Genomic DNA, 10318 nt, shown 5'->3' on the forward strand with positions numbered 1-10318 from the left:
TGCTTCCATTTTTCCTAACACTTTTTCAATTCCCTGATTGCCTCTTTATGTTAATATTTGTCTTGAGAAAACACGGGTCTGCGGAGGAGGAAGTGGTCTCATTTTGCCACAGGAAATGTGAAACTTGGGGACTTCTGAACCGAGGAACTGGTATTGGGTTCCACACCCCAATGATCCTTGACTACCCAAAAGTGTAGTTTAAAAGCTAGTGGCTCGCAGACCACGCGGCGGGCGCTAGAACTCCATTTCCCAGGAGGTCTTGGGGCACAGGGTAGCGACTGCGCCTGACGACACGGGTGGGACTTGGTCGCTGCCGGAATGAAGCCGGGCTCCCTCCTTGTTCGCTCAGCCTTGAGAAACCTGGGAGGCTATGTGAGCTGCGGTTGAACGGCGCAGGAGGACGACCGCTTTGCCAGGTAATCCTTATCGAGAACCACCCGCTAGGCGGGCCCCTTGTTCGCTGTTTTCTCATTGAGTCTCCCCATCCCCAGGACGGTTGGTTGCCTTAGTATGTGATCCACTTCCTTGGATGGAAGGGATTTGAGAATGGGATGAATTGTATATATTCGGGGGAGATTGAGCCTGCTCTTCCTATTGCGTTAGGCACTTATCTGTCCCAGGATCACGAGTCCAACCGAAGTTCCAGAAGCAAGTACCCCTGGTGGAAAGGCTCCGAAGGAAGTGCCGAGCGGGCTTGTGGTAGCTATGGATGGGTCACTACAATTGCCTCTCTGGTTTAAGTTTCCAGGCACGGGATAGTCTCCCCTGGCTCCGAGTTGGGGAGTGTTCACATGGCTTCCTTCCTCCCCGAGATTCTCGAAGTTGTCTTTGACTGGACTTGAACCAAAAGAATCAGTCTTAAATGTGAAAAAGCTTCCTGGACTTAGATAACTAAGTTGCAGAAAGTAGTAAATAAAAAGGAGAGTCTTCTGAATTGTTTTGTTTCAGAAAGTTGCAGAGTGATTTAAAGTGGATTAGACTTCTGGAAAGGGTGAGACTTAGGGGAGAATGTGCTAGAAATAGTAACACTTTGAACTGCGTTCTTGTCCTGATTGTTACTGTGTCTTTTATATTGTGTGCCTAACCTAGGAGAAAATTGACTGCTGAGCAGTGTACATCTGAAGAAGGATGCTTTGTCAGATGAGATTGGAAGATTTAGAAGAAACTATAATTCCAAGGTTAAAAGTGAGTGCCTTCTCAGATGTTGATCTCTGCAAATTGAGGCCACTTCCAGTTTCCAATCTTAGAGGCATACTTAATGATCTCTGAACTGAGCTGGTATCTACTTCACATTGCTACTATGAAACTTAAATAAGGTATGTGGAAGTATTTTACACAATGCCTATAACAGGCTTTGTTTTAAACTTCCTCTTGCTTCCTCATACCAACTATTTCCTCTGGGCCATGCATTACTGTGTATTATTGTTTACCTTTTTATAAAAGTCCTACCTTTACCATAAAACTATAAGCTTCTATTATCATTTGTTGTTTTTAACCCTTTTTTGAGTCCCTTCTAGCAGTACATTGTGCATAGTAGTACCGGGGAGAGTAGGTGGATAGTGGTGGTGATGAGAGGAAAGCTATGGGTCATCTGTAAGGAGAAAGCATTGTGCTGGATCCTGGAGCTGAAAGAAACAAGCTTTTCTCCTAACAGTGATAAACAGAATATTTGCCTCCTAGCCTTCTCTCAGAGCTCCCAGCCCTTTAAAAAGTATTGTTTTTATTTTCAGTATTTTCAACCATTTTAAACTGTACATTAACTGTATGCACATTTTTGTGCAACAGATCTTTAAAATTTTTTCATCCTGAAAAATTGAAACTCTATACCCCTTAAACAGCTCCTCATTTCCCCTTCCCCCAGCCCCTGGCAACTACTATTCTACTTTCTGTTTCTATGAGTTTGGCTATTCTAGATACTTCATATAAGTGAAATCATGCAATATTTGGCTTTTTATGACTTGGCTTATTTCACTTAGCTTAATGTCCTCAAGGTTCATCCATGTTGTAGTGTATGAAAAGATTTCCTTTTTCTTTTGAAGGCTGATCTATCTATCTATCTATATGTGTGTGTGTGGTGTATATAGATAGATAGATAGATAGATATTTCTTTATATGTTATCCATCGATGGACATTTAGGTTGCTTCCACCTCTTGGCTATTGTGAATAATGATGCAATGAACATGGATGTGAAATTATCTTTTTGAGATCCTATCTTCAGTTCTCTTGGATTATATTTTTTAGTATTATTTTTAAACTTGTTGACTATGGAGAAGTTCAAATATACACACAAGTAGAGAAAATCGTATAATGAATATGTGGGCTGGATAAATGAATCAGCTGTACAAAGCACCTCCCTCCTTTTGCTGAACCCCTCCCTTTCATTGAGAGTCTGCTCCAGGTGATTATGTTTTGTTTTGTTCAGACCTGCGATATTCTAGGTACATTTCATCATCTAGGCCCACCATCGGTGTGACTTGAGTGCCTATCTGCAGATCATTTTATTATAGATACCAGGAATACTGGTAGATGTAAACTAGTAGAAAAGAGTGTAGTTAACTTTTCCCAGTTATAGAGATGAGGAGCTAAACTTAGGGTGCAAAGTGGTCTTTGTGCCTGAGAGTTTTGCTCTGGTTCAGTAGCACTGCCCCCCCCCCCCCATCAGATGCACTATTGTCCTTAAAGCAGTTACTCTGAATGGTACCTAGAGGAGGCTGAGAAGATGAGTCACACAGGCAGTAATTGCTATCAGAGGAAAAAGAAATTAATCCAAACTGGGAAAGCCAAGGAAGGTTATTTTCAAGGAATGCGATGGTGACTTTGCCCTATTTCCATTGTTGTTGTTCAGTTGCTAAGTGTCCAACTCTTCACGACCCCATGGACTGCAGCACGCCAGGCTTCCCTGTCCTTCACTGTCTCCTAGAGTTTGCTCAAATTCATGTCCATTGAGTCAGTGATGCTATCCAACCATCTCATCTTTTGTTGTCCCCTTTTTTGCCTTCAATCTTTCCCAGCATCAAGGCCTTTTCTAATGAGTTTGCTCTTCACATCAGGTGGCCAGATTATTTCCATTGACTTTGTATGTTTGATCCTCATGTCTATTCCTAGATGGAAAAAGACAGAGCTGATGATCAGTGAATACTCTGGGATGGTTGCCTACTAGACTCTGGACTTTTAGCTGTGGGACCTGTGCCAAGGAAAGGAAGACTTCTAGGGGGAATGCCTCACTGGTCAGAATTGGCTGTGTGAGCAAGCAGAAAGCCATTCCTAGTGGGCCTGTGCAAAGCATACTGAGAGGGCTAACTTTTCTTTAAGGGAAAGTGAAGTCACTCAGTTGTGTCTGACTCTTTGCGACCCCATGAACTGTAGCCTACCAGGCTCCTCTGTCCATGGGATTTTCCAGGCAAGAGTATTGGAGTAGGTTGCTATTTCCTTCTCCAGGGGATCTTCCCGACTCAGGGATCGAACCCGGGTCTCCTGCATTGCAGGCAGATGCTTTACCCTCTAAACCATCAGGGAATCTAACTTTTCTTTACCTTGACCCAAAATGAAGTGTTTGGTTTGGTTTGGTTTTTGGCTATGATATGGGCCTAAAAAGACAACAGGATGGAGGATATATCTATTCCTCTAAGTTCCCAAGGTGAGAAACTGATTCTCAATTTTTTTTTCTGTAATCAAATACATATGATAATGTATCCCCTTTCCTCCATGTTCTGATACTTGAAGTTAATGCTATGAGGATCAGGTCTGAAATTAGGGCAGTAGTTAAGAAGCTAAAAAAATGGAGTGCTGTGGGGGCACTGACACAGCAGGACATTGACTGGATATTAATATGGGGGTATAAACATGGATGTGTGCATGCTAAGTTGCTTCAGTCATGTCTGACTCTTTGCAACCCTACGGACTGTTGCCCGCCAGCTTCTTCTGTCCATGAGATTTTCTAGGCAAGAATACTGGAGGGCTTGTTATGCCCTCCTCCAGGGTATATTCCCAACCCAGGGGTCGATCCATATTTCCTGTGTCTCCTGCATTGGCAGGCGGGTTCATTAACACTAGCACTACCTGGGAACATGGGAGCTCATAGTAAACATGTTCCTTGGAGATCATCTGTGTTTCATCATTAACTCGCAAATACTCGATTCATGAAGAAATGGACAAGAATATAGTGGTGTTATGAACTGTAGTTTTACTCAGATAAGGACAGAAGGGATGAGACAGAAGGGTTTGTCTAGCGTTGTAATCACATTATATAACTTTTGCCTTCCCCAGCAGAATAGTAATTTTTGCGAAGTCATAGTAGCTTCTAACACTTTAATGAGTACTTCCTATGTGGCAGGCACTAATGAGTACAGCACATGCATTCTTTCATTTAAGCTTCAGGTTAAAAACTTGCCCAAGTTCACAGAGCTTAGGAAGAGAGAGGACTGGTTTTTGACTCCAGGTGATCTGACTTCAGAGTCTGCACTCTTAGCCACTTCTCTCTATGGCTGAATCTGACTGGCCTACTTTTCTCTCCAGTATTTTGATGCCACTATGGTTTTTGCAGTAGTCATGTACAGATGTGAGAGTTGGACCACAAAGAAGGCTGAGCGCTAAAGAATTAGTGCTTTTGAATTGTGGTGCTGGAGAAGACTCTTGAGGGTCCCTTGGACTGTAAAGAGATCAAACCTGTCAGTCCTAAAGGAAATCAACCCTGAATTTTCATTGGAAGGACCGATGCTGAAGCTCTAATACTTTGGCCACCTTATGCGAAGAGCTGACTCACTGGAAAAGATCCTGATGCTGGGAAAGATTGAAGGTGGGAGGAGAAAGGGGTAACAGAGGATGAAATGGTTAGATATCATTGATGGACATGAGTTTGAGCAAACTCCTGGAGATGGTGAAGGATAGGGAAGCCTGGCGAGCTGCAGTCCATGGGGTCGCAAAGAGTCAGACATGCTGAGCGACTGAACAATAACAAACAACAGTTTTTCAGGAACAGAGTGTATCTTTGCTGAGTCTAGTCACAGATCTGAAGTGAGAGCTGTCTTTCCTTTTGTTTCAACCTTGGGAATCTTCTTTCTGCACTGATTTTAAAAAATTAGTTAACATTTATTTAGTACCTATAATATTTTAGTAGCTTTGATACAGTGTATGTGAGAACTTATGACAATACTGTAACCTTTGTATATAATAGTTTTTAATCTTGTGGGGCTCACAGTCCTTTTTGAGTCTGATGACAGCTTTGGATCTTCTTTCCAGAAAAATTTACCTATGCACATACACATAATATTGTGCACAACTGCAGAGGTGGCTTCTAGAATCCTCTGAAGCCTATCTTCTAGCAGGCCATGGACTCCATGGTAAGAACTCTTGCCCCATACAACCTTTCCCAGCTTCTATGGTGTTAGGAGGCCAGGTAGTGGGGGTGGAGGGGGGAGGGTCTTATCTCCTTTCTTTCTTCTCAGGGAGAAATATTTATATAGCTTAGGCTCCCTAGATTAACCAAATTCTATGAACATTCTTTCCTTCTCTCTTATACATAGGACTCCAAGGGAAGAATGCAGACGATCAAATGTGTGGTTGTGGGAGATGGGGCTGTAGGTAAAACCTGCCTCCTCATCAGTTATACAACAAATGCCTTTCCTGAGGAGTATATCCCCACTGTCTTTGACAACTATAGTGCCCAGACATCTGTGGATGGCCAGATCGTCATCCTGAACCTGTGGGACACAGCAGGCCAAGAAGAATATGACCGACTGCGAACACTCTCCTACCCCCAGACCAATATCTTCGTCATTTGCTTTTCCATTGGCAACCCATCTTCTTATGCCAATGTGAGGCATAAATGGTACCCCGAGGTCTCCCATCATTGCCCCAACGTACCTGTTTTGCTGGTAGGCACCAAGAGGGACCTGCGGAGTGACCTTGAGACAGTTAAGAAGCTAAAGGAACAGAGCCTAGTGCCCACAACTCCTCAGCAAGGCACTTCCCTGGCTAAGCAGGTGGGGGCTGTGAAGTATCTGGAATGTTCAGCCTTGATGCAAGATGGGGTCCGTGAGGTATTTTTGGAAGCCATCCGGGCTGTGCTTTACCCTGCCACAAAGAAGAACACCAAGAAGTGTGTCCTCCTATAGCTTTTGGGATGTTGCCTGGGGACTGCACCCACAGAGAAAAAGGGGAAATTCCTTTGATAGCATTTAACATTGCCAGCATAAGCCACTTATCTCTTCTCCTGGAAACCCTAGGCTCCAGGTTATTTGGTTTTTGGAGGAATGAAGAGAGGCTAGTTTGTACTTGGCTGCTTTGAAATTCAGTCTGAACCTTTTAGAGAAAGTTTGAGAGTGAGAGAGTGTGTCTCTCCTGTCGAAGTGATGAGAGGAGACGTCACCAGATGTTCTTTTTGGCACTGGCCAGGCCACAACTAAGCAGATCAGCCTAGTACTGTTCTTTGTAGGCTTTTGCCTGACTGTTTGAAATCTAATTTCAGCTTTCCTGGATGTGTTTATCATTGAGCTAGTACCTCACAGATGGACAGGGTTCTCCAAGTTTTCAAATCATTGCCTGAGGCTTTCTGATAAACTAATTTTTGGAAACCATTTTAGGTGTGATTCCTGGGTATTCCCAGTGTTGACATGTTCTTTCCATTCTTGAGATGAGATGCTTTTGCAATAATGGTTAAGCACCATTTCTAGAGTTCTGTGAGATTGTAACAGATGTTTCTTAAAAGGGTTCTATGGGCCTCTGGCCTTTTGAGATGGCTCACGCTCCATCTGTGGAGTGTGTTTCTCTCTTAATAAATCTGCTTCTTACCTAAAACAAAAAGCGGTTCTGTGGTCAAATAAGGCAAGAATCATTGATTTAAATAATGCTAAATAGTTTCTTTTACTGCAGGAAGTTTTATAACTTTTAATAAGTATGCAATATTTCCCAAAGTTATTTCACTGAACTTTTTTTTTTTTTTTGGCCCCATGCAGCACCTATTAACATCTCTGGGAACACAGTTTCAGAGATGCTGGGTTACTGGGGACTGGGTATTCCAATGGTGGAGACTTAAAAAAGCATAATGTGGTCCTATTCTTTGTGATGTTTCCTTCTCCGTGCCTTTGAGAGGAATGTTTACCAGCCACGGCCGTGTTATTGATTCCTCTTCCAATCCTCAGGAGGTGGGTTTGGCACTTAGTCATAACAGTACATTGGCTGTGGGATCTGATGTTAAGATTTGCTTTCTGATTCTGCTAGCACTCTGGGCCCTGTGAAGTGAAAAACTGTGTCTCTGAGGCTTCTGTGTGGCCCTTTCTTCTCACATCACCTTTCCACTGTAAGGAAAGACCACTGAAGATTAACCCTCTAAATAAAACCAATGAAACAATCAAACAAGTAAGATGTCCTGCCAGTCCCTCTCAAGGGGTTCTGTGATTCCCTCTGAGATGTCTCTTCTGCTGTCATTCCTCTGAGTCATAAAGTCATTCCTCTTGAGTTATAAAGGCTACTCGGCTCTCTTCCTGTTCCTCCCTCCTCTGTATGTCTCCCTGTTTGTGTGTGTTCAGCCCTGTGTGCCTTTTGAGTTTGCTCTGAGAGTGTTGGAGTTTGTTGGGTTTCCAGGCCGAAGGGGCTGTCCTCACCCTTGTGGCAGTTTTGTTGACTTTCCTCAGTCTGCTCTGGGGTGAGATGAGTTGACTTCTGTATCCCCGTGGACCTGCTGCTCCTTCCCCCAGCTGTTCCCCCAGCTGTATTTTTGACCTTCTTCATTTGATATGGAAGGAAAATTTCTTTACCTGGCAGATAGTGGTCAGGAACTCCACCATGCACATGTCCTCTCATCCTGCCAGAATAGCATGGGATTTTTGAGAGTTTGGGAAATGGAGCTAAAAGGATCTCATACCTCCCCTTGGGGTGGGTGAAGTGCCTGTGCTTTGCTCTGTGATTGTCTTGCTGTTGCTCTTTGACAGGATATGATCAGAGTAACCTCAAGCTGACTGAACCTCCTGGATAGGGTTGCCAGATTAATTTTTTTAACCAATTTTTTAGTGTAAGCGTGTACCGTGCAATATCTGGGACATACTTAACACCAAAAAATTATTTTGTTTATCTGAGATTCAGAGTTAATGGGGCATCCTGTATTTTTATTTGCTAAATCTGTTAACCCTACTCTTTGAGAATCTGGAACCTGGAGGTCAAGCAAATATCAAGTATTGATAGAAGATAAAAGGTTATTTAAATACTCTATTCTTCCTCCTTTTCTTCTGGTTTCCCTTTCCCCTCACAGTGGACTAAAGTGCTTTTTCTTTTTCCTTCATCACTGTACCCGCCACTTCATGCAATATTCCATTGGTGTGTATGTCTACAATGTTAATTGTCTGAAGCTGTGGAGGATCCAGGATGAATACTGTTGTCCAGCACTTCCCTTCTCAGTTCCAATGTACTGTATCTATTTTCCAGTATGCAACTCAGGGTCTCCTGAGGCTGGCAGGGATTCCGTATGAGCAGTGTGTTAACTGGAAGAGGGTGAGCGTGGCCCTCTTCAACTAAGGCTCAATAGCACTTTGGAAAGGGGGGCTATTACCATAATGTGGCTACTGTGGAGGTCAACTGGCTTCTGGGCGCTGTGCCCACTGCCCTTTTGTAAAGTCACTGGGTTTTTCCAAAGACAGTCAAATGGAAGTGTATTCCAGTCTCATGATGTTCTGATTGATGCCACTTTGGGTGCTCATAGGACTTCATGGTTGAAAGGGGCTAGAAACATGACTGTCACCTAGGTCTCTGGGAACATTCTATTTAGCTACTGAAATCTTTTAAGTTAGCTTTTAATAGTGCCTCCTGCTCCTCCTTTCCCTGTCAAATTCCCAAATGTAAGCCTGGGTTTGGTTTGGGCAAACTTGTGTTCTCTAATAAATGGAGGTGTGATCCACAAGTCTGAGTGAGTGGTCTTGTATAGTCTTTTTTTTTAAAGTCTTTATTTAATTTGTTACAACACTGTTTCTGTTTTATTTATTTTTTTATTTTTTGACTGCCAAGCATAAGGGATCTTAGCTCCCTGGCCAGGGATGGAACCTGCAGCTCCATGCATTGGAAGACGAAGTCTTAACCACTGTGCCAACAAGGAAGTCCCTGATTTAATAGTCTTAAGTATACACTGACATCTTGGTTTTTATATTTAATTTATATGAAGACTAACATGCTAATATCACTTTTAAATTTTTCATAAGGAATGCTAATAAACTTTTTTCTGATTTTACTGGGTCTGTTGCTTTCTAAAAATCCAAGCAATTCCTCACCGCCACCCCTTGTCTTGTGTATGTGTTAATTGTTATCTTGTCCAACTCTGCAACCTCAGGGACTGAAGCCCACCAGGCTCCTCTGTCCATGGAATTCTCCAGGCAAGAATACTGGAATGGGTTGCCATGCCCTCCTCCAGGGTATCTTCCCAACCCAGGGATCGAACCCAGGTCTCCTGCTGTGGCAGGCAGATTCTTTACCATCTGAGCCACCAGGGAAAGTGAGTGGTTTTTAAATGCTTTTCAGCTTGCAAAGGATGAAATAACTATAATTGTCATATTGCACATGGCACCTATGTGTAACTGTACTTATTTTTCTACATCACATAATCAGCGTAAGGAATTGTCTGTCCTGCTAACACTGATTCTCTAGTTCCTGCCCACCCCTCGCCTATTCATCTCCAGGATTTAGCTTCATATCCTGGTTTTCAATAGTGATGGACCAGTTAGTTCCCTGTTGGTGATTTTTCCCACTTATTACACTATATTCAGTAAACAATTATCAAGTTCCTATTATGTTACAGGCTTGACTGTGCTAGGGGCTAGGAAAGATTTTGAATTTAATATCTTTTGCCTCTTCCACTTATCTCAGGAAAATCTCCTCCTGTTTGTTTTAAAAATGAACTAAGGAATTCCCTGGTGGTCCAGTGGTTAAGACTGTGCTTTCACTACTGAGGGCACAGGTTCGATCCTTCCTCCTCCCCGCAAAAGACCTAATCTTGGCTGGCAACTGTAAATAATGCTGGTATACTAGTAAGTGCACAAGGAAGAGCAAAACCATGTTTTTTGTTTTTAAAAACCACTTTATTGAGGTATAATTTACATACTGTACAATTCACCCATTTTAAATGTACAATGTAACAATTTTGAGTAAATTTACTGAGTCATGCAGCCATTACCAAAATTCAGTTTGACAACATTTCCATCACTGCAAAGAGATCCCTCATGCGGTTAATCCCCTGTTCCCACCCCCAGTCCTTCATAAAAATGGAATCAAATATGTGGCCATTTGGAACTCTTCTTTCATTTACCAAAATGTTCTCAAGGTTCATTCATTTTGTAG

General features: G+C 42.7%; 1 protein-coding gene across 4 annotated transcripts; it reads left to right on the plus strand.

Annotated features, from left to right (window-relative positions):
• Positions 1-266: 266 nt before the first annotated feature.
• Positions 267-9215, plus strand: LOC122434658 (rho-related GTP-binding protein RhoG-like). Of its 4 annotated transcripts, none has more exons than XM_043458285.1 (4): positions 282-416; positions 1090-1316; positions 5240-5340; positions 5524-9215. In XM_043458285.1, exons 3-4 carry the CDS (start codon positions 5329-5331, stop codon positions 6112-6114), a joined length of 603 nt encoding a protein of 200 aa, XP_043314220.1. In that variant the 5' UTR covers positions 282-416; positions 1090-1316; positions 5240-5328; the 3' UTR covers positions 6115-9215. The 4 variants fall into 4 exon arrangements, with proteins under 4 accessions (XP_043314219.1, XP_043314220.1, XP_043314221.1 ...); XM_043458286.1 differs by having other exon boundaries at positions 1090-1185; XM_043458284.1 differs by lacking the exon at positions 5240-5340 and having other exon boundaries at positions 267-416; positions 1090-1185.
• Positions 9216-10318: the final 1103 nt, after the last annotated feature.

Source organism: Cervus canadensis, chromosome X (genome assembly GCF_019320065.1).
Source record: "Cervus canadensis isolate Bull #8, Minnesota chromosome X, ASM1932006v1, whole genome shotgun sequence".
NCBI lineage: Eukaryota > Metazoa > Chordata > Mammalia > Artiodactyla > Cervidae > Cervus > Cervus canadensis.